The sequence below is a fragment of the Camelus ferus genome, chromosome 17 (genome assembly GCF_009834535.1).
Source record: "Camelus ferus isolate YT-003-E chromosome 17, BCGSAC_Cfer_1.0, whole genome shotgun sequence".
NCBI classification, from domain to species: domain Eukaryota; kingdom Metazoa; phylum Chordata; class Mammalia; order Artiodactyla; family Camelidae; genus Camelus; species Camelus ferus.
The window spans coordinates 29,270,075-29,297,805 of record NC_045712.1 but is presented as its reverse complement, the minus strand read 5'-3'; the positions used below and the strand labels follow the sequence as shown (position 1 = coordinate 29,297,805).

The window sequence follows — 27,731 nt, the reverse complement described above, 5'->3', positions numbered from 1 at the left end:
AAGGAGAGTGAATATATGACGAGTGACCAGAAGCCACCTCAGGTCCAGGTCCTCGGTGGGCAGGACCGCGGGCAGGCCGGACACCTGTCTGTCTGTAGCCAGTGGAGGGCTCAGGGACACCTGATGGGAAGAGCAGTGAGCTCAGCCTTGGCCGTGGGGGCGCCGTTTCTCATCGCTCCGCCGGACGCGTGTTTCCTCTCTCCAGAGCTGTGCCTTGTGGGGAAGGAAAATCTCAGTTCCCTCCTGGTGCCAAAAGCAACATTTTCTTTTCTCAGAGGTTGATTGTAAGTCACAGACATTCATCTTTGTAATTTTTCACCTGCTTATGTCTCTAATGAGATTAGGGGTTATGTAGGCAGGGCCAGTGCTCACCCGTAGCTTAAGGAGCTTTTTATTCATTTGACTTTTTTTTTTTTTTTTCTTCTTAATTAGCAAAGAGAGGGCAGGGAGGGGGGAAAATCCTGGCTGTTGTGCTGGAAGGAGGATTTTCCCAGTGTTTTCATGAGCTCACCCGCTGGAGGTCCCTGGGGGCCACGAGCCTGTGAGGACGTGGGGCCCCCAGCACCCTCCACGGGTCCCACCCTGTGTCCCCTCCTCTTTGGGGGGTCTCAGGCCACCCCTGTGTCCACAGCCTTGCCTGCTCTCCTGTCTTGGGCTTTTACAAACAATGGCATCAATAATGAGATTTTTGCCCACAAGGAAATGAAGGAAAATGGGACTTTAAAGGTGGAATCCAAGCTTGATTGCTTTTCTTTTGGTAATTTGTGGCTGTTTCTCGTATTCCACCCCTCCTTTCCGTTGCTCCTGCCAGCGCGCACTCTGGCCTTGTTTCCTTTCTCTGGACCACTCTCATCCGCCCTTTTCTTTTAAAAGTCTCTTATTGTGAGAAAACATGCATAGAAAAAGTAGGTGAAAGTCAGAACACAATTGACTAACGGCTCATGTAACCACACCTCTGAACCCAAAGGACACCCCCCCCCAACTCCCTTGGTCCTTCCCTCCTCTCCCGCCTGACACACCAGGCACCGGCCACCAGACCCTCAGGGTGCCCACTGGGCGTGGCTTCCTAGCTCTGCCTCCAGCATCTGCATTCCCTCCGAGATGCTGTTAAGGTTTTACCCGGCTTTGGGCTTCCTGGGACTGGATACTCCCTCTGCCTCCCTGACCCAGGGTGGCCCCACCACCCAGTTGGGACAGTGTTCACCAAGTGTACTGACCCTTTGCCACGTTCCTGGGGGTCCGGTCTCCTCTTCTTAACTTCCCTCCTTCCTTGACTCTCATGTCCCCCTGCCCCCCACCCCTTTTCTCCTCTGGCTGCTCTTTGCACCTCCTCCCGCTTCCTTCCGTGTCCCCTGCATGCCAGCCATAGTGAATCAAGCTGGTTCCTGCCTCAGGGCCATTGCACGTGCTGTTAGTGCTGCCTGCTGACATTACCCAGCTCTTTGCATAGCCACCACATTTGTGCCAGGCAAGTCCGAGCTGAGTGTCACCTCCTAAGTGAGGCCTGCTCTGACCACTCTTGGCAGGGGGGACACCAGGCCCTGTCCTTCACAACCCCCTTGGCCACTGGCGGGGCCCTCACCTTCGTACTTGTTTGCTATTTGTCTGTTCCCTTTGTTAGGGTGTTGGCCACATGAGGGTGGGGCCTCTGCGTCCTGCTCACGGCTTCATCCCGGTGCCTGACGTGGGGGCCGGCAGGCGCAGGTGTGCAGTGAGAATCTGCAAACTGAAGGGCTCCAGCTGGGCCCCCCTGGCCGGGCCGACCCGGCTGCAAACCCCTGCACCGCCTTTTACTGCTGCTGTGGCCATGGGCAGTTCTTTCATCCTGTCTGGGCCTGAGTTCTTATCTGTAGAGCATAAATAATGTTAAATAAAATAAACATCCCCTCGGCCCCCAGCCCAGTGCTGGGTGTTGTGTCGGCTCTGAGGAAATGATAGTTAATATCATTTAGCTGATCAACAGCTAAAATCCCTCTGACGTTTTGTGCCAAGAACGAGTTTATTTTTCCCAGTGAATTAGATGACTTCCTCTTATCACAGGAGGAGCACCAGGTCATCCTCTAATTTCCCTTTTGGCCTTGGCTGCCAGGAAGCTTACTACTAAGGGGAGGTCTCGGGGGCAGCCCTTGTTTCCTGGTGGGTCTTCTTTGATTATTCACTTTTGGCTCCATAATGCACATGTTTTGTTATTTTTCACTGCAGTAAAATACATGTGAAACGGACCGTCTTAGCCATTTTTGAGTGTGAAGGTCAGTGGCATTAAGTACATTCACAGTTATTGTGCAGCCATCGCCACCCTCCATCTCCAGAACCTTTCCTTCTTCCCAAATTGAAACCCTGTCCTCATCAACCACTAAGCCCGCTCTTCTCCGCCAGCCCCTCGTACCCACCCACGACCCTGCTTTCTGTCCCTGTGAATCTGACTCCTCTAGGGACCTCAGGTAGGTGGGGTCGCCCAGTACTTGTCCTTTTGTGTCTGGCTTATTTCACTGAGCACAGTGTCCTCAAGGTTCATTCATGTTGTCACATGTATCAGAACTTCCTTTAAAGAATTTTTTTTTCCTGAGGTATTAGGTTTATTTATTTTTTATTTAATGGAGGTCCTGGGGATTGAACCCAGGACCTCGTGCCTGCTAATGAGCACACGCTCTACCTACCCCCAAGCCAGACCCTCCCCCGAGAACTTCCTTGTTAAGGCTGAATGCTGTTCCGTCGTGTGTGTAGACCACGCTTGGTTCATCCGTTCACCTGTTGATGGACGCCTGGGTTACTCCTGCCTCTTGGCTGCTGCGAATCGTGCCACGGTGAACATAGGGGCGCAAACACAGCTGTTGTACATTGCTTCCTTGCCTCGCTGGGCCTGGCGTCCTCCCAGCTGGAATTGGAAGCTAAAGGTAGGTCTGGGGGCAGTTTCTCGGACCAGACTGTCTGACCTGCTCTTGCACGGCTGTGTGTCTGTGTGTGAGTGTCCGTGTGTGAGTGTGTGCCAGAGCCCATGGGCACTGCTGGTGCCCCCTGCTTCCTCCCCTGGTGCCCTGTCCCCCAGCTGCTGCTGGCTCTCCCTGCACCCTTCTCCAGATGCTTGCCCTTCGCCGACAGCTTTTGCCTCCCCTCATCGGCCCGGGAGGTGAAGCTCCCCGCTTCATCCCATCCGCGGCCGATGACGCACCGGCGTCCCTGACTGGGATGAGCCCTGGGCTGCCAGTCTCGCTGCAGGGCTCCCAGTGGGTTCAGGCTGCTGTCAGACGCCAGCTGAGACCACATCTTTGCCGTCCCGTTTCCCGCTCCCTTCTCTCAAGAGTTCTCCCAGGAAACCACGTGCACAGCACCCCAGCTCAGGGCCTGCTTCCGGGAGGTCCCAGCTGAAGACAGCGTGCAACTCTGCATTCCCTCCCGTGGTTGGATGTCTTGCATGGCCGTGGGGATGCGTGGATTCTGATACAATTGTTCTGCCAGGCCACCTGGGTGGGAGCGGGCTCCTTGGAGGGGACAAATTCCCAGTGTCTGCCACTTGGAGGAGAGACAGCTCCTAACTCAGAGCACTGGGCTGTTCAGGCGGTGGCCCTGGCCCGCGGTCGGGGGAGCAGGGACTCCTGCCTCCCCCGGGCCTCTCCCATTCGTGTGTGGACTGGGGAGGTCCAGGAGGGCTCAGGAGGATAGAGAGGAGCGAGGGAGCCCAGTGATGGTGATGGAGAGTGCGCCTGGTCCCTCCGTGGACTACTGAGTTCAGCCCCGCCATGGACCCACCTTCTGATTTTCCTAGAAGGGATGGGAATCGAGCTTTGGTGTAAAATGTTCTGATTTTAATGTTAAATTCATGATAAATTAATAACATTGCCATGTTATAATATCAGCAGCTAGTTTCAAGAACACCATAGAATGTGGGTCCCCAGACATGGTCCATGGATAGATGGCTCGGTGGCTGGTTTGTGACCACCCTCTGGCTGGACTTGGGGACAGCGGGCAGCCATCTGGGCGGGCTTCTGGGAGAAGCTGGGGCCGCGCTGTCCCAGGAGGTGCTGGCCAGCGGCCCAGGTGGCCCTGATGACTTGCGTGCTTGTAGCCGGCCTGCCTGCAAGGGTCTGGAGTATTCACTTCCCCTCTGCCGTCCGCAGCTGCGTGGACCCTCAGCACTGTGCTGTGGTTGCCTCTTGGTTAGATGGGAGGTCCCTGCAAACACTTCCAAAGTTTCGTAGCCACACCACAGCAGCCTGAGACGTTCTTCTGACCTGAGGCTGCCTGGTAGAGATGTGGATGCCAGTTAACTTGGGACTTCAGATAAATGGTGGGGACGTGTCGCCCCAATATTGCACAGGACACTCTTTCTACTAAACAGTGATGCACTGCTGTGTGAAATTCCTCTATAACTGCTGCCTTGTGTCTTTATTTGCTCACTCTGGCAAGCCTGTTCTTGTCAGAATCAGGAGGCTCAGAGAACTGGAAAAAAAGGAGGAATTTCCTTACCTCATGGTTCAGTGTCACGTGAGGCCAGACTTCACTTTTGGTGGCGGTGGCGCTGGTGATGAAGCAATGCCCTGGGGCCGTGCGGGGGGCCCCGGGTGGCCTTGCCAGCTCAAGGAGTTTGCGTCTGGGGCCGTCTGTGGACGGATGCTGTGGCTCACTTTTCAGGGGTGGGTCATCTTACTTAGGGATGCGGTCTGTGTTTGGGAGTGGGTGGCAGTGAGGGGGGCAGAGACAGGAGGTCACAGCCAGGGCACATGAGGGCAGCTGAAGTATGGTCACTCTGATATGCTGGCCCCCCGTCCCCCTGCCCACCCCCAGCTACCCTGTGGTGGTGGTGGGGGAAGCATGGGACAGTGGGACCGTGTTCGTGTCTCCCACAGTGCCCTCAGTCACCTGCCTCCACAGACAGCCTGGGAAGAGACCCTCCTTGAGTGTGCCCCTGCCCGATCCAGTCCTACCCTGCCCGTGTTCCCATTGTGAGAGCGGCCCCCATCCCCAGCATTAGTCTGATCATCAAAGCTCCCCCACCTCCTCCTGCCTGAGCCACCTGCCCCCCACAGCTGGACACGCTCCCAAGCACTGGTGTTGGTGGCTCCGTCTTCCTTCCCATCTGAAGGTTGGGAAGAGTGAAGCCGGAGGGGGTGCTCAGACACCCATCGCCGGAGTTCTTCTCTGGGAACAGCTGGCCGCATGGCCTTTGTTTGAGCTGAAGTGTGTTACACACATCGTAGGCTTGGTGGTACTTAGAGGGTCAGCCGTGCAGAAACGCCGGCGTCCGCAGCTGTCACAGCCCACAGGGTGACGGCCGTTCCTTCACGTCGCCTGGCCCTTGGTCCATCCCCCAGCCCCACCCCAAGCCTGGCGTGGCCTCCGCCGTCATTGTCTCCGGGTCCTGGTGGGATCCCGCCTGCGGCGGTTGTCACGTCTCAGGTCTGCGTGAACCCAGCATGGCATCTGCTGTGTCCTGAGTGCATGGGGCTTTTTGTCCTGTGGGAGGTTGCCCCTCTGGACTGTCTTCTGGGGGCTGGCTGGGTCCAGTGCTCTGGACCGAGGCGCTGGGTGACCTGGGCAGTGGTGGTTTTGCCCAGGAGTTCAGACAGGCGTGGCCGGCCCTTTCCTCAGCTCCGAGAGGCATTGGTTGGGGACGTCGGGTATTCTCCTGGCCTCCGGGCGTCTGGGATGGCCTCACCCGCACGCCCAGCGCTGTGACCGGGAGGAGTGGACAGCTGGGCTTATGGGGCCCCCCTGTCAGGGTAGTCCCACCTCTCCCCGGTGGCTTGGTGCCCTGAGACCAAGGTGGAAGCTGCCAGGCGTCCTACAGAGGTCAGCGTCCCTCTGGGCCCCCTGTGAGAGCAGTCACAGTTCTGAGTCTCCCAGGCCCACCCTCCACCCGCCGCAGCAAAGTGGGGATGAGCGTGTGGGTTGGCCGGGTGTATGCGTGCTCCCACCTGAACGCTGCCTGCGGCCGAGGTGGGTTCCTGCTTGCAGAGGGCCCGGACCGGACGCGGGCTCTGTGTTTTCAGCCAGACCTCGGAGCCCAGAGTTGAGTCAGTTGTCCTCCTCAGCCGGTAACACGCTGCTGTCTTGTTCTCGGCAAGGGCCTGCTCTGATGTTATTGGTCGGTTTCCTCCCCTTGTCTTGGCTCCCTGGCTGTGGGCGCTGCCCAGTTCTGTTCCGGGGTAGCTGTTTGTTTGCAAACAGTATTTGACCTTGGGGGAGCGGGGGTGGGTGTGCGGTCTTGTTCTGTTTCTTGTCCACTCAGTGCTGTGTTTGTGGTGTCCATCCTCACTGCTCTCTGCATCCCGAGTCATTGGCTTTGAGTTCTGTGGGGTCCTTGAGGGGATGTGTCTGTCAGGGTCCCAGCAGGACACTCGCAGGGTTTACTGGAGGAGGGGCTGGTTAGTGGAGAGAGCCTAGAGCAGAGCTGCAGGTGGGGTGGAGTGAACCTGTGGGGTGGGGCAGCTCGCAGGATCCCGCAGGGTCACCTGGTGGGAGCTGTGGCCCTGGGGTAGGGGGGGCAGCCCCCACCAGACCCTCTGATCTCCCATCGTAGGTGGTTGCCATTGGAGGATGTGGGAGCCGGGCTGTGGCTGGCGGAGGTCCACCTGCCTGTGCAGGGCTGGGTGGAGGAGGGCGGGGCGGGCAGGAGCCAGTGCAGTCGCTGCACCTGCTGTGTCCCCTGCGCCTCCAGAAGAATACCCGGGGGCCACGTGTTGCACATTTCTCTGGGAGGTGCCCTAGGCGTCAGAGCTCGGCACTCATCCCTCTCGCATGTGTGGCCCCAGTCACGTGTGTGCCACACTCCCGAGCGTCCGTCCCGGGTCACTCAGTCCAGCTGGCACTGTAACCATCAGAGTCTCGTTGTTACTGACGTGGCCTGTGGGATCTTGCTCTGCATCTCCCTGGTCCCCGACGCCCCTCCCTCCAAGTGTGTGCCCCCGTCCCAGCCACAGGCGCTGGGCAGCCTGGCTGCCAGGTCTTTGTCACCACAGTCTGGCTGCCCCGCCTCACCCCTGCGGGGAGGTCAGGCCCCCTTTCTCAGCCCCTCCCCTCGTGATTCCTCTTTTCAGATAGGAGGGGGGCCCGTCTGGGCAGAAGCCAGACGTGCAGGGGGCCACTTCCTGCGGGGCCCGTGGGAATACGCAGTAGGAGCCCCCGGGAGGGAAGCATTTCGGACCCGAGAAGCAGTGATGTAGCTGTCGTGTCCTGCCTCTCACTTGTATGAGGGTTCCCAGCCCTGGCTTGCTTATCCCCAGGGACGGGGAGCTCCCCGTCCCTGCAGCTGCCGGGCCTGTCTCTCACCTGAGACGGCTTTCCCCACGTGGAGCTGAGAGCTGTCGCCCCGCCCTGCAGACACACCTGCAGGGCCTTCATCTAGCCAGAGCAGCTGTGGAGGAGGGGCCCCCCCAGGGGGCCTGGCCCCCTCCCCACTGGATGCATCCCAGCCAGCCTCGGCCCCCTCCCAGTGGGCACACCATCTTCAGACAGCACTGGGCTCTGAGCCACACACAGAGGCCGCAGACTTCCCTTCTCCCAGCTGGAGACCACAGTGAGCATGGGGTTCCCAGTTCAGAGGGGAGCCTGGGGGACCCCAAGTTCAAGCACTGCCAGCCACGTGAATGAGCAGAGAGGCCACGGTGTAGGCCTCATGGGGAACGGGGGACACACCCTTGTGACATCGTAGGATGGCCAGGGCTCATGAGTTTTCTAAGAGGAGTCAGAAACCTGAATTTTCCTGTGAACATTTACAATTTGTAAGCGCAGGTAACTAATTTAGATCTAAAAACCCACTGTGACAAACAAAATATAGTCTGTGGGCTAGGTAGTGCCCACAGGCCCCCAGCTATGACCGAAGGTGTGGTGGAGTCTCTCCACTGGGTACAGATGCAGAGCCGAGGCTCAGAGAGGGCAAGGGCCTTGCTCAGGGTTGCACAGCAAATGAGAACACCAGGCGGGGACCTGACGTCCTTTCTCTTTCCTCTGGGCCTGGGGCAGGGGGCAGTGGGTGGATCTACGATCTGGGTTCACCCGGGTGTGGGCAGAACTGGGCCGCAGTGGGGGCTGGGAGTGGGCTGCGGTGGGTCCGGCTGGGAACAGTTCCTGTGGGAGAAGCCTGCCCCCTGGGGCAGGGGTGCTGCCCCTGGGATGCCCGGTCCCTGTGAGGGTGTGACTGGGGGAGGCAGGTGGGGTGGGGGGAAGCTTCTGCCTGAAATGACACCATGGAGAACGGACTCGAGGGAGGCCCTGGGACCCCCATCTCCGTGTAGGGGGCATCTGTTTTGTCCTGAGGATCAGGGGCCCCCGTTCTACAGAGCCCCCATCCTCTTAAGATGGCCGCTCAGCCCGGGGGGACATGCGTGCCGGCCCTCGGAGTCCAGAGACTCCCCGGCCTCTGGGCTGCCATCCCCAGTGGCATCTGTACCACCCTCACTTGGGTGGCCTCTGGGCATCTCAAATTCGGCATGGCCCGAACTGGGCTGTGCCTTTCCCCTGCGGGTCTGTGGCCCCTCCCACAGCTTCCCTGCCTCGGGAAGCCCAGCCCTACCCTGCCAGGCGCTCAGGCCGAAATCTCCATGCATCCTGGACTCCTCTCCGCAGACCCCATCCAGCCCATCAGCAAATCTTGCTGGTTCTGCCTTCATAACAACTCCCCTCCCACCATCCTCTCCCACAGCATGCAGCTCCCTATTCTCAACACAGCGGCAGACCAGCCGGTTTACGTAGAGCGTTCCATCAGGTTGCCCCAGGCTCTCAGGAGAGCTGGAAGCCCAGCTCATGTGGCTGTTACAGCCTCACCGCTGCTCTTTCGGCTCCACTGTGGTGGCCCCTGCTGTGACCCACCTCCCTCCCGCTGCACCTGCCGCAGGCCCTTTGCACGGGCTGTTCCTGCCCCCTGACATGCTCCACTCCCCGATGCTCACATGGTGTGGCCGTTGATTGGCTCAGGTCTCAGCTCAAATGCTGCTTCCTTGGAGAAGCCTTGCTCAAGCACCTTGTATAAAACAGGCTCTCCCACATCCCGGGCCACTTCCTGTTCCATTTCCTTGCTTTCATTCATTGGGGTCTCATTATGCTCTTGGCTGCCTGGCATTCAGTGATCTGCTGAGTGGCTGTGGGTCCCATACCTGCCTCCCTGCACAAGAGCACCAGGCTGGCGGGGTGGCCATGGGGCGGCCTTACTGGCTGATCCAGCCCAGTCCCGGAGGCGCTGGCAGGAGGGCCTGTTCAGTCAGTCCCGGGTGACCGGCTGCAGGGACAGACCTCCTTTCCGGCGGTGTGGGCGCTAAGTTGCGCTGTCACTGGCTCTGCTGGACCAGGCCCTTGCCCTGCGGACGCACTCTCCCCGACTCAGCCAGGAGGTGGGTGGCAGCGGGCTGTTTCCTTCCTCCTCTTTGTTAAAAACGTTTAAGACGTTTGCACTGTATTTTCCAGGTTTGAAAATGACAAGTTTAAAATACTAGGGGTGTGGCTTTGATCTTTTTTTTTTCTTTCTGAATCACACAACTTTAGCAGTGACTGCAGATGACACACAGCTTCGGGGCCGGAGTGGGTGGAGAGGCAGCCCTTGTCTGTGACCGGGGGGTGCCGCCCGGCCCCCAGTCCGGCCGGGTCCCGGCTGCGGACCAGTGACTTCTGTGAGGATGGGGGTGGGGAGGAGAGAGGAGCGGTCAGAAGGGGATATTTGAGGGCTTGTAGAGGACGAGGAGTGTCACGTGAGGGCCCCTGGAGGGAGGGCCTTTCAGGGTGTCTCCCCCTGGGAGTCTAGAATGTTCCTTGCTGGCCGAGAGGCTGGGAAGCCTGCTGTTGGATTACACTGGCTTTGCAGGGAAAGGCTGGAGAGGATTGGGGTGGGAGGGAGGGGCGGGCTTGTTCCCTGGCGGGTGGGAGGTGTGGCTGGAGCCCGGCAGGGCCGCTGCCGGGAGGGGAGCGGGCAGAGAGCACCAGGAGCTGTTTGCGCGGGGAGAGTAGACAGGACTTGGGGTGTGTGTGCACGCGGGACTTCAGTGTCCAGGATAGTTCTGGGAATGGTTTGCTGAGAAGGTTGGCACCAGCCACCCCTGTGGCTAAACTTGCAGCCCAAAGGGGTCTGCTGTAGGGTGTTCCTGAGCCCTGGGGTCTGAGGGCTGCAGCGGGGGGCCTGGCTGGTGTGCCAAGGCCTGGGAGGGCCTCGTTCCAGCCCAGCGTCCACCTGACCGTGTCCTTTGGCCGGCAGCCATGGGCCTCTGGGCGGATGACTAGGGAGCAGGCAGGGTTTTCAGGGGAGATAGTTGTTTGGGTGTCGGTGTGTGCATGTGTGTCGGACTGTGTGTGTCCTGGCACGTGGGTGAGGCTGTGGGTGAGACGGTGCAGGTCAGTGTGCGTGGAGGACTGTGGCCGGGCCACTGTGGTGCCCATTGTTGAAGGTGAGAGATCCCAGGTGCACCAGAGGTGCTGGACATGTGTCGGGTGAGTGCCTGTGGGTGTGAGAGACTGGGCAGAGGGTCCCCCTGAGGGGCACATATCAGAAGGTGGGTGAGGGTGGGGGTCAGCTGACTTAGTGGGGCTGTGCTTGCGATGGCGTGTCCACAGCAGGGTGATGATGGTGCTGTCGGTGCACCCAGCAGACATGAGTGGGCGCGTGTGCACATGCATGGGTGATGGTGGCTGAGGCTGTGCCCCCGTGTGCACGTGCTGGCGTGTGTGCCGGGCATGCACACGTGGCCATGTGCAGCCCCCGTGGGGCACTGACTGCTGTCCTCTCTGATTCCCCCAGGGCCTTGCACAAGAGGGACTGTTCATCTGGCGGGCATGGCGCTGCTCAGGGGGCCTGCAGGAGCCTGGCTGGCCCTGGTGCTGGCGCTGGCCCTGGCCCTGAGCCCGGGCGCGGCGGCCCCGGGGCAGGACTGCACGGGCGTCGAGTGCCCGCCGCTAGAGAACTGCATCGAGGAGGCGCTGGAGCCAGGCGCCTGCTGCGCCACGTGCGTGCAGCGGGGCTGTGCCTGCGAGGGCTACCAGTACTACGACTGCCTGCAGGGCGGCTTCGTGCGCGGCCGCGTGCCCGCCGGCCAGTCCTACTTCGTGGACTTCGGCAGCACCGAGTGCTCCTGCCCGCCCGGCGGCGGCAAGATCAGCTGCCAGTTCATGCTGTGCCCAGAGCTGCCGCCCAACTGCATTGAGGCCGTGGTGGTGGCTGACAGCTGCCCGCAGTGTGGCCAGGTGGGCTGCATCCACAATGGCCGCAAGTACGCCGCCGGCCACACCGTCCACCTGTCGCCCTGTCAGGCCTGCCACTGCCCCGACGCCGGCGGTGAGCTCATCTGCTACCAGCTTCCCGGTTGCGACGGAGACGCCGAGGCTGTACCGGCCGCCGCCGGAAACTTCTCGGATGCTGAGGACAGTGATCCTGAACGTCACTACGAGGACCCCTACAGCTATGACCAGGAGGTGGTGGAGGCAGAAGCTGCTGCAGCACTGCCGGACGAGCTCCAAGGAGGCACCAGGGCCCTGGCCGCTCTGGGAGGCGGGAACCAGCCACCTTCAGCCATCCAGGCCACCCACTGGCCGGCCGCTCTCCCCAGGCCCACGGCAGCCACTGCCCTGGGTCCCCCGGCCCCCGTGCAGGCCAAGGCCAGGAGGGTGACAGAGGACAGGCAGGAGGAGAGGGAGGAATTGACTGTCCAGGAGCGGCCAGCAGCAGGTGGCCCCAGGGGCCTGGATGGGCTGCCCACGGCAGGTCCGGCCGGGCCTGGTCTCCCTGTCCAAGCAGAACGGGCGGAGGCCAGGGCAGGGCCCGAAGAGAACCTCATCCCGGATGCCCAGGCCACGCCCCGCAGCGCCGGGCAGGAGGGAGCCCGGCCTGTTCCAGCATCAAGCACAGCCAGTGTCCCCCAGTCACAAGCCACACCGAACTCTCCTCCTGCAGTCCCGACAGAGCCCAGCCCCCACATCACCCTGACCACCTCTCGCCACGAGACAGCCCGGGTCCCACCCACCCAGGAAGAGCTCAAGCAGCCACTGGTTCTGCCCCGTTCTCGGCCTGAAAAAGACACAGACCCCAACTCTGTCCATTCTGTCCCTAGAGGTGATGCTGAAGGTGAGACTCTTTCCTGGTTCCTCCAGGGGCGCTCAGCTGGTGGATGCCCTGGGTCTGGAGCAGGGGAAGCCAGGTCTGCGGGGCCAGGCCCAGGCCAGCCCCCAGAGCTTGGGGCGGGAGGCTCTGAGACAGGGCTTCCTCCCAGCTCAGCTCCTGGGGATGGCGTGGTGGGTGGGGTGGGGTCCCTGTCACGGGAGGTATTGGGCTGCCTGGTAGGGCTGTGGCTGAGGGCCTCTCGGGTGAACCTCGTTGGGGTGGGGGTCCTGGAGGAGTGGTCTAGCTCAGGCTCAGGTTGGGCCCAGCAGAGTCTGTGGGTCCCGGAAGTGGGAGCTCACAGATGCGATGTAGCTGCCTGCCTACACCCTCTCTGACAGTAGCCTCTGGGCATGGCTGCACTCTTGGTCCCCAAGGGGGCAGCAGAAGGGGTGCAACCTCTTGTGGGGGCTCCTGGTGAGAGCCCACTACCTGGTCTGCTGCCCCTTCCAGCCAGGGGTCCTATTAACACACACGTGGTCTTCGTCCCTTCTCTGTTCTGCATTCTGCTGTGGCTCCCACCTGCTCAGAGAAGACACTAAAGTCCTCTCCGGGGCCAGAGGCCCTGCACAGCCTGCCCCTGGGACCTCCTGGACCTTCCCTCATCACCTTGTCCGTTCTGGCTGCTGTAACGGGAATACATAGACAGGGTGGCGGAACAACAGATTATTTCCCGTAGCTCTGGAGGCTGGGAGGCCTAAGATGGAGGTGGTCTGGTGAGACCTTGCTTCCTGGTTTGCACACTGCCTGCTCGGCGTGTCCTCACCTGGTGGAGCAGGTGAGGCTGCATCTCATCTGAGATAGATCAGAGGAGGAGCTCGCACTGGCAGCTCTTTTTATATGGTCTCTAATCCCAGTGTGAGGCTTTCATTCTCGAGACCTGATTACCTCCCCAAGCTCCATCTCCAAGGCTCCTACCATCCTGTCAGGCATTAGGATTTTAATGTGTGAATTTGGAGGTAGGGGCATTAACACTTAGTTCCTAGGAACCCTTTCCCTCTCCCTGACTCTGCTTAGCCCCATTGGCCTCCTAGCCCCTTCTGGGCACCTCTCAGCCCCAGGGCCTTTGCACTTGCCACTGCCTCTCCCTGAAATGCTCTTCCAGGTGTCCATGTGGCTTGCTTCTTCCCTCCACTTGCTCTCTGTTCAAGGTCGCCTCCCTAGGGAGGCCTTCCCTGACCACCCAGCTAAAAGACGGTGGTCCCACCCCACCTTCCTCATATACTGCTTTTGTTTCTCCTGGTAACACCTGACCTGACCTTGTAGCACATAATTTCCTGTCGAATGCTGTCTCTCCTACTGGAATATTAGTGCCATGAGCAGAGGGACCTCATGTGTCATCTTTGCTGTGCCCACGGGCCTCCAGCAGGGCCTGGCACACAGTTGGTGCTCTGTAAACGTTGGGTGATTAATGAGTGAACCAGGGGGCTTGCTGGTCACCCCTTTATCAGTCATCCCTCCTCATGCTAGTTCCCTGTGTCCCATGAGCATCCTACACTCTCACCTCCCCTCTGTTCCTCCCATTTGCTCACACTCTTCCCTGCGAACTCAGGCAGCATCTCTTCCAGGATGCTAACCCTAACCCTAACCCTGAATCTCTGTGTGTTGTCTGACCCTTCCCTGAGCCCCCTCTGCTTTCCTGCCTCCCCTGCAGGAGCCCTGGGGAGTGTCTGGTTTTCTGGAGCTTTCTCTCCACAGCTGGGAGTCCGTTTCTCTTTCAATCCTGTATTGCTCACTCTGTAAACTTTCATTAGGCATCAGTTGTGAGCGGGCCCTAGTGGGCCCTGGGGAGGCAGGAGCTGGCCCATGCGGCCCTGGTCTCCAGGAGGGGGCTGTGAGTGAGGGATGCCTGGGTGTCTAGGAGGGTTTCCTGGGGGAGGGGCTCTGGGATTTCTGCAGACTTCCCACGCACCCACCCTGCCGCTGCCTGGCTGCCCCGCTTTTCTGCTCTGCCCAGAGCTGTGGCCCTCGCTGGGCATTGCTGTGTGCAAAGGCTGAGTCTGTGGGCTCCCCCAGCCCTTAGGACCCCGGGCCCATAGGCCGCGGTGCGGCCTGCTCACGGTGGACCCCCCTCGCTGAGCACCTACTAGGTGCCAGGCTCTGGTTGTGACCTGATCCTCCCGGCAAGCTGGGAGGGTGACCAGGTCGAGGTTGGAGCGGTGTGGCTAGTGACGGCAGGCCACAGGGGGAGGTGGTAGACTGGGACCAGGGCAGTGGGTTTCTGGGGGCTCCTCCCCACCCCGCCCTGAGCCTGCAGGGGGCGGGGCACGTGCGTGGGTTGGGGCGGGGCTGTAATGAAGTGCACGTGTGCCCGGGTGGGCTCGCAGGCCTGGCTCCGGATCGCAGCCTCCAGGGTTTCCAAAATGGACGCAGCCCCCCGCCCCCTGCCTGCTGCGCTCGCTGCTGGAGGCCTCTCTGTGGTTGTGGGCCTTGGAATCCTGGAAAACTGCTTTGTTCTCAGGAGCCCCAGGTTGCTTCCCTCTGTCCTGGGCTTTCTCAAATGGATTTTGGGGTGTGGCCTTTGATGAAGGCTGCTTGTGGGTAGGGGCCGGATTGGGTGCCCCGATCCCCTCCAAGGGCGGCCCCGGCAGAGGCCCTGCACGTGCCGAGCCGGGAGCAGGGCGTGGACGGGCTGCGTTTCGGGGGCGCGGGGAAGGAAGGTGTGGGAAGTTGGGGGCGGGGGCGGGGAGGGGGTGGATGTCAGCGGGTCCCAGGAGTTGGCCCTGGCCGCATGAACCAGGGCTGCTGCCACCCGCCACCCCTTTCCACCTGCCTTCCGCTCACCCCGGGTCCCCATCACCCACCACCGTGTCACTCAGAAGAGGGCCTCCCCATGTTGGGGCCTCGTTTTCTCCATCTGTGAGCGGCAGAGAAGGCCCTGCTTCGCGGGGGTATTTTGAGGATTAAATGAGCTAATTCATTCAAGCTCAGCGCGCGGCTTAGCACTGCTGAGTAATTAAAAATGTTTCCCATTACTGTTCACCATCTGCTCTTCAGTCCACCCCCTTAACTTCTTCAGCAGATCCGTGTGGCGCGCCCTCTCTGCACGCGGGGTTGTCCCGGTGAACCAGGCGGGCACGGCCTCTCCCCTTTGGGGTCTGCCGGGGGCGGGGGGATTTAGGGAATAAGCAGCCACAGATTTATTCGTGGTCACAGCCAAGTGCATGCAGCGTGGGAGGCCTGGTGGGTGGGTGCGCGGCCTGATGGCGCATCCTTGGGGGAGGGAGGGCCCGAGAGCCTCTGGCTGCCATTGTTGGGGGAGCCCTGGGGGGCCCCGAGGGATGGATGAACCTCCGGGGGGAGAACTGGAGAGGTGGTAGCCGGTCCTGCTTGCCCGTGGGGCCCGCTGAGAGGCGGGCAGTGGGGCCGGAAGTGACCCCCGGCCACGTTGCCATGGCAGCCCTGGGGCCTGGAGAAGGAGGTTTCCAGCCGCTGCCCCAGGGCCCTGCTGAGGCGGGGGTCCTGTCTTTGAGCTGGAGCTTTGCCAGGGAGCCAGGCGGCCTCTGAGTGTGTCCAGATGCAACCTAATGGAAGCCACATGCCCGGCTCCCTGCCGGGGAGAGGGGGTCTGACATCTGTTGTCACCCGGGGCTTGTGTGAGGGCGCCTTCTACCGCGGAGCTGGCATGGCAGGGGGACCCGGGGACCACCCCCTCTGCCCTCCTGGGCCACAAGGGAGGGAGGCCAGGGGCTCCTGGAGCAGCTGGAGGCAGCCCCCATCCTGGAAAAAGACTCCAGCAGAACCTCTGCGGGCCACGGGTCCCTGAAGCAGGAGAGGGGCCCCTTCCTCGGGGTGTCCTGTCACCAGGTGCTGCAGGGCAGGGGTCTGAGAAAGGTTTGACATTCCGATTAGTGGAGAAACTTTAAAACTCAAGTAACTGTGTATTAATTGCAGACACCAGATCATGCTTGTGACTTCTGCCTGCACCGCCATAAGCACTGAGATAATTAGCACCTGTAATCTTCACAGCCGCCCCCGGTGCACAGCCGAGGGGTCAGGCCACCTGCCCACGGACACATGTGCAGGAAGCGGGAGATCCAGGTTCCCCTCGGGTTTCTTCACGTCGTCATCCCTGACAGTCATTTCTGTGTACCCGGAGCGTGCGTGGGCTGTGACAGATGCCAAACATACAGGGCTAAGCGAAACCCAGTGTCGCCATTGGCCTGGGGACCTTAGGGTTTAGTGGGGGAGGAAACCCCGTAGTCACAGGGGTGTGAAGTTCTGAGCTGTGACGAGGGCCACGGAATGGCGCAGGTGTGTTCTGTGAGTCCTTCTGGGAAATTTGCTCCTCTGGGGATCAGGGAGGGCATCCTAGAGGAAGTGATACTTGAGCACGAGGGGTTGTTGACCGGCAGGTGGGGAGCAGAGGGAAGAGAGTGTGTCAGGCAGAGGACACAGCACGTGCAAAGGCCCTGCAGCTGGAGGGAGTGAACTGGATTGAGAGAAGGCTGTGTGTCTGGTGTGAGAAGAGGCCAGGGCAGGGGCAGGGGCCAGGTCAATGGTGTTTATCTTCAGGATGAAGATTTGGGCCTTTTACCAAGGGCCGTGGGGAGCCACAGAGGGTGTCAGGCAGCAGCTTGTACGATCTTACTTGCGTCATGCAGCACTTCCTCTGGGTTCAGGGAGCAGACCGCAGGGGCAGGGCCAGCGCTGGACATTCAGTGTCTGTGGGCCTCTGAGGCCCCCAGAATCAGGTCATGGCTCCAGGGAGCAGGGAGACCTGCCTGTCCTTCCCCTGTTCCCCAGAGGATTCCTGCAGCCCCTCCCCTCCCGCCTCCAGGCTTGGCTTGTGGGAAATTAAACTGGCGTGGGTTCTGAGTTGTCCGTGAGCCAGGACCTGGGGACCTGAGGGAGCCAGACTGGGATTCTGGACACCGGAGCCCATATGCTGTGTGACAGAATCACTTCCTACGAGAGCTCCTGGCTTCCGCTGCAGGATGGGGAGGGGGCGCCCTGCCAGGAGAGGCACTTCCCCTCCTCACCCCCAGCCCACGGGCCTCGACCTGGGCTGTCTGACCCTGCCAGGGCTCATAGGGTCTGCAGAGAGCAGCAGGACTGGCAGGCCCAGGGCCTGGGCTCCCCCAGCCCCTGCGCATCTGTGGTGAGTCCTGGGCTGAAGCTCGCCCTCGCTCGCTGTGTCACCTGGGGCCTGGGATGCCACCCCTCCGAGCCCCAGTGTCCTCACTGACAAATGGCAGGGAGAGTGGGGCCTGCACGGAGGGAGGGCACAGCCGGGCGCAGCCCCACCTCCACCTGCTGTCCTGCTAACAGTGCACGCGCCTGTCACTTGTCACCCTCTTTCTGCAAAGCATCTTTGGAAGCACTAGAATTTTGCTGCAAACATTTAGAAATCGGAAGACTTCATATAAATCCCAGCTTTCCGGCTTCTGTTGACAGTTGGCAGTTGCAGGACCACTATGCCCACGTGCCTGGGCCAGCCACTGGGGGAGCTGAGAAGGGACGGCCTGCCCGTCAGACTGGGCAGGTGCCCTGCGCTTTGCGGGGCCCGTGCCCCTTGGTTTCCTCACTGGCCCGGCCCCGGCTGGCAGCTGGGATGGGTCTCTGGTGGGAGCACGTGTGGCAACCTTGAGAGAGTTATTGTGTTTTATGGAAGAGAAACTGGCATCCTGAGAGGGGAGGGGGCTTTTCTGGAGGTCACAGTAGAGCTGGGTGGGGCCCAGTCTCCCCATGGAGGGGGTGGGCTCATGGCTCCCATGGGGGCCCTGGGACAGGAGTGGGTCTCAGCGGCCTGGAGCTGGGCGCTCCCTGTGTTGGGCTGCCCCAGAGCTCACGGTGCTTGGAGGAAGCAGGTGCACTTCCCAGCACCTCCCGTAGTGAGGGTCTGGGGCCAAGGCTAGGCCCGGGATGGGTTTCTTTATTTTAGTCCATTATTAGTTTTAATGGTGGTGTGGGGACCTTGGGCGTGCTAAGCAGGTGCTCGTCCACCTCCCCCTACCCCGGTTTCTTTATGTTAATTTTGAAAAACTATGCTTGCTTGCTTGCTTCCAAAACAGCTTTACTGAGATGTTCTTGTACTGTAAGTCTCTCCCGTTTAAAGCGTACAGTTCAGCAGTTTTCGTCAGGGCTGTGAACATCGTCAGAACTTAATTTGAGAACGCGTCCATCGCCCTGAGAGAAAACCCGACACGCAGTGGCAGCCACTTCCCCTCCCCCGGCCCGGCCCCCAGTCTGCTCCCCTGTCTCTGTGGACTTGCACATTCTGGACACAGAATTGTGCAGGGCGTGGTCTTCAAGGACTGTCTCTGGTTATGTGGCGTGGTGCTTTCAAGGCTTCTCTGCGTGGTCGCCGGAATCAGCGCGTCCGTCCTTCTGCGAACGTCCCAGAGCGTGGACGGACCACGCTGTTTATTCTTCATGCACCAGGTGACGGGCGCTGGGCTTCCACCTTGCAGCTGCGGCGAACGCTGCTGCTGCTACTGTTTATTACGTGGTTTGTGTGGACGGATGTCTGCATTTCTCTTGGGGATGTACCCGGGAGTAGGATTGCTGGGGCGCAGGGCGCTCTGTGTGTGCCCATCGGGGGAACCACCCGGCTGTTTTCCGCTGTGGCTGCACCATTTGACATTCCCCCCGTGGTGCACGAGGGTTCCGGGGTCTCCATGTCTTCGCCAGCCCTGGTTACTGTCTGTCTCTGAGTACAGCTGTCCTAGAGAGCCAGCTGTGCGGTTTTGATTTGCGTTTCCCCTGTGGCGAGTGAGGTTGAGCAGCTTTTTCTGAGCTTCCTTTAGAAAATTCTAGACAACAGGATGGACAAGTGCACACTCTGCTAGCTACCAGAGTGGTGCATTGTTACCGTGTCATAGTTTCTGGAAGACTCCACTGTGTTCTCACGGGAGAAAGAGCGTGAAGGAGACCAGTGCTGCAGTGTTGTTCTGCAAGCGACACTGACCCCGTGGGTCCTTGCCCAGGTCTCGGGGACCCTCCAGGGCCTGGGACCCACTTCGGAGCCACTGGTCCATACAGCGACAGGCGTGGAGGCGTGTGTGCTATTTTGCACAAATACAGCATTTTGTGCACACCTTGCTGTCCTGTGCTTTTCTCCACTCGCACCACACATTGGGGCTGCCCTGGCCAGCACGTGGGCAGTTGCCGTCCCCACCAGCGCCGCGCTGTCTGCACGTCCCAGCTGCCAGTGATTGTCCTGCTGACGGGTGCTCTGTTGTTTCCATCGCTGATTAAAAGCAATGCCGCAGCGAACGTCTTTCTGCCGTGGACCCGCCGGGGCAGAACACACGTGCGTGTCTTCATTTTCTCTTTGTAAGATGTTTATTGAAGCATAACCAGGAGAACCTGGCAGAAGCGTACAGCTCAGTAACATGTTTCACAAATGAGCACGCTGTGTGACCAGCACTCAGAGCGGGAAACAGCCCGAGACAACCCAGGCCCCCTCCTCCGTGCCCGTCCCGGGGAACCGCTGCCCTGATGCCAGCAGCTCTCGGACCTTTGTAGATGGGGCCACGTGGTCTGCTTTCTTGTGCTCAGCACAGGGTTCCTAAGTCCCCAAGTTGCGGGCGCTGTGCTTGGTCCCTTTTCGTGGCTGAGAGCTGCTCCGCGGTGCGGTCAGACCCCAGTTTGGTGGTTCACTCTCCTGCCGAGGGCTGTGGGGCTGCTCCCAAACACCAACCTGATGATGGTCATCCTAACGCTTTTCTCTGGGGGGCGCTGGCCCCTGGGGGCTCCGCGGCGGGGGACACAGGACTCGCATGTGTAACCCGGGAACTTGCCTGCTTGCCCTCCGCAGATGGGGGGCCAGATTTTGCTGACACCTGCCACGTAGGGGAATGCCTGATTCCCCAGTTTATTTATTCAACAAGTATTTAGCATGTGCCTACTGCACAGTTCTGGGGCTGGGGTACAGCTGTGACCAAAACGGATGCAGCTTTCGCCCCTGGGGGGCTTCTGTTCCGCGGGACGGCAGGGGCTCACGAGTCGTTTTACTATGAGCGTGTGTAGTCTGCGTTAGATGGTGAACAGCACCCAGGAGAGAACCGCGCAGGGGCCGTGGCATGTCCCCAGCTTGGCCAGTGGGAGGAACCTTGCAGTGGTGTTAGTTTGTACGTGCGTTTTGTCCCCTGTCCCCGGCCTCGGCCCAGGGCTCCCCAGCGAGTCTGGCCACACCCCACCAGCAGCACGTGGGCTGCGGGGTGCTCTTTCCGTCACGCTCACCAAACCTGCGCCAGTCCTTCCTGCTGGGTTGTACCTTCGTCATGGCACGAATGGTCTGTTGCCACAGTAGTGTGAGTGGCAGGCAACCACGGAACCTCTGTGGCGCACAGTAGGCACTTCTTGTTGATCCCAAGTCCACCGGTCAGCGGGCTCCCTGCCCCAGGCCGGCGCGGCCACCGTCGGCCAGGCTCTCGCTTGTGAGTGTTGTGTCCGGCTGGCGGCTGCCCGGGGCTGGGCGGGGCTGGGATGGTCTCTGCCGGGCTGGCTGCCTCTGCTCCCTGTGCTCCGTCCTGTCCCGGAAACAGGCTCCGCGTGAAAGATGAGATGCGCACAGGACTCCAGGCCTGGGCTCAGAGCTGTGTTCTGCTGCCAGCCCGTGGCGAGGCCGGCCGGGGTTCGAGGGCTCCTCTCAGTGGGCAAAGGGCGGGTGAGAGGCAGGGAGGAGGATTAGGGGTGAGTGCAGTGAATCTACTCAGGCCTCGTGCCTTATCTCAGTCCCTGAAGGACCTGACGGTGGGTCCCTTCCCACGGGGGGAGCCTGGGCCCACGGCCCCGCGGCGAGTAAGTGGTGGGCCCTGCTCCAAACCCAGATTCTCCGATACTTCAGGCATCTCTGGCCTGGTACAAGGCTCCCCCAGGGGTGAGGCTGCTCTGCCCCTCGCTAGCTGTGTGACCTTAGGCAAACTGCTTCACTGCCCTGGGCCTCAGTTTTCTCATCTGTGAAGTGGGCTCACCCAGCATGTCCTCAGTTGGAAGAAAGCGGGTGTTGGGCACCAGGGGCTGGGGCCTGCCACGTGGTAGGCAGGGCTTCACTCACACTGGTGTTCTCGGTGCTGTGACTCCATCCCTGCTGGGAGGGTAATGGGCCCCTGCGCTCTCGGCTGCTTCCCATTCACACGTCCAGCCCGAGGCAGCCGCTGCAGCCGTCCTGAGGCTGAGCCAAGCGTCTTTGGCCTCCTGCGCACTGCGCCCCCCGGAGTCCTGGGTGCTGCTGGGGACTGGCGCTCAGAGGTCTGGGCTGTGGCTTGCTTGGACACGGTGTTGGCATCATCTGTTTGCCAGCGCCCGCTCCAAGCCGGGCCAGGGTTGCGTGGCCTGGGGGTCTTTTGTCCTGCACCGGGGGCTGCCAGGAGGAGGCTTCTCTCTGGCCGAGGTCAGCATCGCGTGGGCTGGGTCTGCTGGACCCTCCTTGTCTACTCCACGGTCCCCATACTGGGCAAGTGGGCTCGGGGCCGAGTCGTGCTGGGGATAAGTCCGTTGAGTCCTCAGGGACTGAATCCCTGGGCATGAACCCTGCCTCTGCTGCCCTTCTGTGTGGCCTCAGGCAGTGCGCTCACCCTCTCTGAGCGTCAGTGCTTCCAGTCTGGGAGATGGGAGCGTAATCCCTCTGCTCCCAGGGTTGTTGAGAGGTGCAGGGAGAGGGTGTCGGCCAGCCCAGAGCGGCTGCTGTGACCGCAGGTCCTCCCCTGTCCTCGCCCGAGGGCTGCTGCTCCCTGGGCGGTGGGCTTTGGGTTTGTTTTTGCTTAAGCGAACAGATGTAGGTCTTTTCTGGTGGCCAGGAGTTGTCCCTCTGGGGAAGAGGCAAAGGGGCCGGGCTGTGGGTTGGGCGGGGGTGTTCAGCTGCTCACATCCTGCTCCCACCCCGCCTGTCACTGCAGCTGCCTCCAGATGTTCAGGGACCGCCCCGTCTGGCTGTTCCCTCCCCGCCCTGCACTTTTGTTTCAGCGCCTGCCAGCTGAGTCAGCAAATGCCGGGTCCTGAGATCTCTCGTCAGGGGCACAGCCTGGCTTGGGGGCTGACGTCCCAGGGACTGGGAGGGTCTCCTCCTTCACCCTCACACGGGGGAGCATTTATTCAGTGGCAGACCCTGTGGTCGTCCCTGGACATGTATTGCTGCGTTAAAGCCTCGTGACACCCTGTGATTTGGGGGGGGGGGGCTCTGGCGTTACGCCCATTTTAGAGACTGAGGTAACTAAGGCACAAGGTGGTTAAGTGAATTGTCCAGGGTCACTGAGGCGGGGAAGCAGGTGTTGGCTGACTACTGACCCTCGGCCTCTGCCCCATCACCTCCTAGGGTTTGCCCGGTTGCCTGCCATGAGTAAGAATTTCCCCGTTGTCTACAGATCGAGGCTCCGGGACTGCCCCGTGTCCCTGGCCCATGAGGGGCAAAGCGGGGCCCAGGGCAGGCCCTAAGCCCTGCGCTCCTTCCTAGCCCTAGGCTCCCTCCCTGGCGCAGAGCCTGGGATTCTGGGGTTCTCTGGGGTCCATGTGGCGGAGGGCAGAGGAGGCTGAAAGAACAGAATCTGGCTGCAGGGGGCCTGCGGGGGCGGGGGGCGCCATCTTGGCTCCCTTCCCGCCCCCCCCCCCGCCCCACTCACCCGCTTCGTGATAGTTCACGGGCCCCACGCTCTGGACCAGACTGTCAGGTGCTGGGGACCCGGTGGGATCCAGAAAGGTGGAGAGCCCCCCCTTCCCGCCACAGGTGGACATCCCTGCTGTGACCTGTGGCCGCACACGACGGGAAGCAAAAACAGGTGCCCGGGGTGGGGGGCCGCGGGCCGTGGGGCCGTAGGGACCAGGACACGGCTTCAGCGTCCCCCCGGCCCCACGTGTTGCCCTGGAGCAGGGGAGGCCCGCCGTGGCCCATAACTTTGGATTTTCCAAAAGAAGCCAGGATCTGGAATTTTATATAAAATCTTCCAATTTGTAAGTGTTGGCAACCAGTTCACACGTATTAAAGCCCCAGTAAAGCATGCAGCGGGCACCAGCTGGCTGCCACAGTTCAGACTCTCAGGGCACCAGCTCCCCCGAATGACCCCTCTGGGATGCAGAGGCCCAGAGGCAGCTGAGGGGCTGGCCAGAGACTCAGAGCGAGCTCAGAGGATGGGGTCCTCGAAGTTCTGACTCCCAGGCCAGTGTGCCCCACTCCAGACCCCCTGCCCGGTGGTTGAAACCCAGGAAACAGGTGGTGCACACTCACGGCCACAGCAGTGTCACAGAGAGGCCCCCGCGGGGTGAGTGAGGCGAGGGGCCAGCAGGCAAGGTGCAGCAGCAGTGGGGCTGTCACCCCCAGGCCTGCAGGGGAGCCTGGTGGGAGCCGAGGCTTTGGGAAGCGCTGTGGCCTTAGGTGGAGGTGGCCATGCCTGCACGGGGACTCGAGCTGCAGCCCCTCCGGGTCAGGCTCCGTCAGCAGTGGGCAGGGCGGAAGGTGGATCAGGGCCAGACGGGCACAGGCCGCAGGTTTGGTGGCTGCAGAGGCATCAGGATGTCTGCAGGATGCCACCTCCCAGGCCTGGGTGTGGCGAGGTGCTTCCCAAGGAGGGCGACCCCAGGTCAGTGGGCCAGGGCCACTTGTGGGCCCATCCTGGAGGTGTCCAGGCTGGCTCTGACTCCCAGAGAGAGGGGCTGTGTGGACAGAGGGAGCCGGGGCTAAGGTCTGGGCTGGAGGCGGAAACCCCATCAGGGAAGAGGGCGGCTGGGCTCGTTTCTTCTCCACCAAGTTGGCCCCACGTGGCAGGTGGGCAGCCGGCAGGTGCTAGGTGAGTGCCCCAGAAGGTCTCCTGATTCCTTGACTGTCACTGCTTGGTGCTTAAAGCCCGGATGCAGGAACAGAGAGGCTGCGGGTCTTGCCTGAGGTCTCCCAGCCAGTGGGAGGCAGAGCAGGCTTCCGACGTTTAGCTCTGCTGCCACTACACCCAGTCCAGGGCCCTCCGTGTGGATGGATGTGGGTGTTGACCCATCTCTCCTGAGCCCCTCTGATGGGGCTTATTGCTTCTCTCTGAATATTCACCAGTCACTGCAGGCCGTGGCAGGAGCAGGACAGAGGATGGAGACATCTGGGTCGGGGGGAGAGGTCTGGTCAAGGTCTAAGTGGGGCCATGGCCTGAGTATATGGGTTAAGAGGAATGGAAACTCGTGGGGCTGGGTCACTGGGGATTTGGTTCTAGAAGATCCCCAGCCTGGCCCTGGGGCATCCTGCTTGGTAACACCGGGAGTCTGAGGTCACAGACTCGCAGCCCCAGAGACAGGGTACAGCCTCTCTGTCTTACCTGACAGCCGGTCCCAGGATGCTCACCGCCTCTTCTGGGCCAGAGTTCCATGTCAACCCCACCAGGCCAACAGCCACCCGGGGCTCTGCAGCAAGCTGTTCTGGAGCTTTGCATCCTGTTTGCCACCAAAAAACATGTCCAGTTATTTATGTGATATTTTAAACTTTTATGTTTTTTAAACCAACCACTTTTATTAAGAGGAAAAATAAAGTTATGTTTACATTTCTTTATAGTAAATACTGGCTTGGGAAAACCAAAATTGCCTTATAGTTAAATGTCTTCTCGTTAAACTGTGGGTATGAATGATGGACTGGCAGCTGAATTATCTGGAAAGAACAGTAAAATAAAATGAAATCATTTACAAGTTTTGTCTCTAAAACAACATGCTATCCCAAGAACCTGGAATTCCATCAAACTCTGGTTTGAGCCAAAGTATAGTCTGGGGTCACAGCAGTTTCTTAAACTAAAAATGAAAGAGAGAAAATTCACAGCTCTTCTTGAGGAGGGACGGAAAGCGTCCCAAGTGTCCGGGTGAGGTCCTGGAAACCCGCACGCTGGGCTGGACTGAAGTCTGAGTTACATTGGAAGGCGGTGCTGGCAGCGGCGGGGGAATCCCTGCGGGGGTGTCTGCCGAGGCCTCCGGGAGCTCAGCGAGGGAGCGGGTGCCCCCCCGCATCTGGGGCCACCGGGAGCCTCAGCGGGTGGCGAGCGTGGCCAGGGCGAGCCTGAGTGGCTGGGTGGAGGGAGGGACAGCTCTCGTTAGATGACGGCCGGCCCCCTGGGCCTCCGGGCTTGGTCACTCACTCGGTTAGAAGGATGCTTGCAGTGATCTGATTCTAGAGTGATCTTCCAGTGACTGGTTCATTCTTAGGATGTGAGCTGTCCACTCCCGTGTCCAAGTGTTTGGATCTCTTTGTTCCGTCCTTGTTCTGGGAAAGTTATTTCCTCAGAAAATGAGGCTGGTCCCGTTCCGTTTTTCAGCGTCTGCCTGCAGGTTCCATGTGTCCAGTGACTCTCCGAGCACTGTCCTCTAAGCACGGCACCAGGGCCGCGCGCTTCTCCTGACAGCTGAGTTTGTCAGGTGTCTGCACTGTTCCTGATCGGGGAGCCTATTTTTTGTACGAGCAACTTTCCTCTTTTTGCACGGAGTTGGCTTTTCATTGATTATAAAAGTACCAACAGAAATAGCCCGTTGAAATGTCGGTGACAGACCCCCCACTCCTCCCTGGGGGCCCGTGGAGATAGTGTGGGGGTGCCGTGCGTGCGCGCGTGCGTGCGTGTGTGATGAAAACATTTCAGTCTCGACTGTGTATGTTGCAACTCTTAAGAAGTAGACATTCTCCCACATCGCTGCACACCGTGGCCCTGCACTTAACACACCTGCCAGCTCCCGAGAACCATCTGGTACTCAGACTGTGCTCAGAATTCTCCCCCTGCCCCCATGGTGTGGTGTATGCCCCGCCGTGTAAAGTAATTTCTCATCCGGATGATGAGCCATTTTTTGGTTCATGTTTGGTTGTTTTCTCTCGGGTTTCCTTCTTTCTAAAATTTTGTGTTAAAGCATTCTGCAGGTTACTGAGTGTCTTTTAGTCTAGATTGAGGTAACAGTACTCCCTTTGAAACTTCTTATTTTTATTTTTTATTATACATTTTTATGAAGTACGATGCAGATAGAGCACAGGGATCTTCACAGGACAGCTCAGTGGATTCCGGGCAGCTCCACCCAGGTCAAGGCAGAAAGCACTGCGAGCGCTCTAGAGCTTCCCCTTCTCAGCCAGCTCTACCCCCCACCCCACCCCTGTGGAGGCCACGACGCTGCCTTTTTATCGCCGTCAGTGACTCCTGCCTGCTGGATCTGTTTTGTGTGATGGGAACCACATGGTATGGTTTTTGCTTGCATTTAACGTCTTCAGCTGAAGGTAACGTGTTGGAGGCTCGTCCATGCTGCTGCATGTAGCAGTAATTCACTTCAGAAGTTGCTTTTTATTATTCCATCGTAGGAATAAATCACAGTCTGTCTCTCCTGGTGTGGATGGAGGTTTGGGCTGTTTTCAGCTTGGGGCCGTGGTGAGTGCAGTGGCTGTGGACGTTCTGTGTGAGTGTCTGCAGGGTGTTTGCCCGGGAGAAGCCTTGCTGCGTCCGAGGGTTTGGTAGCTTCAGCCGACCCTGCCAACCAGTCTCCATCCCCGCCGGCAGCGGGTGTGAGTCCAGCTGTCCCCCCGCCTTTGCTGGCCCTGGGTGCGGCCTGTCTCTCGTCGGGGCCGACCTCGTGGCTGGGTCGTGGGGTCTCGTGATGGTTTACCTTGTGTCCCCTCGGAGCTTATGGTGTTGAGTGCATTTTCATATCACCGTTGGCCATTCTGCTGTCCTCTGCCCGTTTCTGCATCGGGCTTCTTTATTTTGCTGATTCTCAAGCGGCCTTGATGTGTTCTGATTCTGCGTCATGTGTTGGGTCACAGGTGTCTTGTCTGATCTGGGGCTTTTCTTTCCACTCTCATAATGACAGTTGCTGATGAGTCCACTGCAAATGCCGTCGTCCGAGGAACCCAGATTCCTAATCTTATGAAATACAATGTGTTGATCTTCACTTTTATGTGAGTGTATTTAGTGCCCCTTGACAGAAATCTTTCTCTCCCCCAGAGTCACAGAGAGATTTTCGTTTGTTACATGCCAGACATTTTAACTTGTTTCACCTTTCACATCGGATCAGGCTTAGGTTTGTTGCGCTGGGTGGGGTGAGGAGGAGCCGGAGTTCATTCTGTTTTCCAGCTGCCCCCGCACCAGGTCTGGTCCAGGCCGCCCTCCCCGGCCTGCGTTGCCACCTCCGTCAGGAACCAAGGGGCTGCTCACGAGTCAGTCTTTTCTGTTCCAGCATCAGGCTGTCTGCACGCTGCCTCGCTTGGCTGTGGTTCCGTAGTCGTTTTGCGGTCTCGTAGTGTGGCTGGGGCCGCCTCCGGGCTGCTGCCTGCTCACTGGTAAATGAGGGTGCGGACAGGACCCTCTTTCTCAGGCTGGAAGGAAAGGTGCAGGGGCTGCAGGCTGGGGCCTGGCAGGCAGCCTGCCCAGTGGGGAGATCCGGCTGGTCCCGGGCCAGGCCGGGGTGGCGAGCATGGGGTGCAGTCGACACCCACACAAGGAAGCTAAGCCGTGGGAGGTGCTGCAGAGGGCAGTGGGGGCTGGGGCCGTCCTCCCCTGGGCGGTCGAGGAAGGCATCTCCAAGGGGCTGGATTGGGTGGGCCCAGCCCCACAGGTCCTGCTGTTTCTCGGCCATTGTGTCTGTGATCCGGGGGCAAGAAGACTGCTCAGGAATCCTTCTTTGTCTATCTTCCAGTCATCATCAAAGGATTCCAGGCACCACCAGGGCCTGCAGGTGACCCCTCGGCCCCCCAGAGACATGGAGCAGAGCTGCAGTGCCCTCTGGGCTG

At 60.1% G+C, this 27,731-nt stretch overlaps 1 protein-coding gene and 1 long non-coding RNA gene across 6 annotated transcripts in view; one reads left to right on the top strand and one right to left on the bottom strand.

Annotated features, from left to right (window-relative positions):
• The window catches only part of FBLN2 (fibulin 2), a 67,604-nt gene that overhangs the window by 12,517 nt on the left and 27,356 nt on the right, over positions 1-27,731 (top strand). For 2 of the 4 annotated variants that reach the window (XM_032458739.1, XM_032458742.1), the window contains exon 2: positions 10,718-12,037. In XM_032458739.1, the coding sequence (XP_032314630.1) occupies positions 10,753-12,037 (1,285 nt within the window). In that variant the 5' untranslated portion in view covers positions 10,718-10,752. Of the gene's footprint in view, positions 1-10,717; positions 12,038-27,731 lie in introns of those variants that run through there. The other 2 variants (XM_032458740.1, XM_032458741.1) reach the window with 1 other exon arrangement.
• Positions 22,010-25,182, bottom strand: LOC116657182. 2 transcript variants are annotated; one of them, XR_004312202.1, is made up of 4 exons: positions 24,887-25,182; positions 24,528-24,632; positions 24,307-24,421; positions 22,010-24,093 (listed from the first exon to the last, which is right to left on the bottom strand). It is a non-coding gene; the product is annotated as an uncharacterized LOC116657182 (long non-coding RNA). The 2 variants fall into 2 exon arrangements; XR_004312201.1 differs by lacking the exon at positions 24,887-25,182 and having other exon boundaries at positions 24,528-24,849.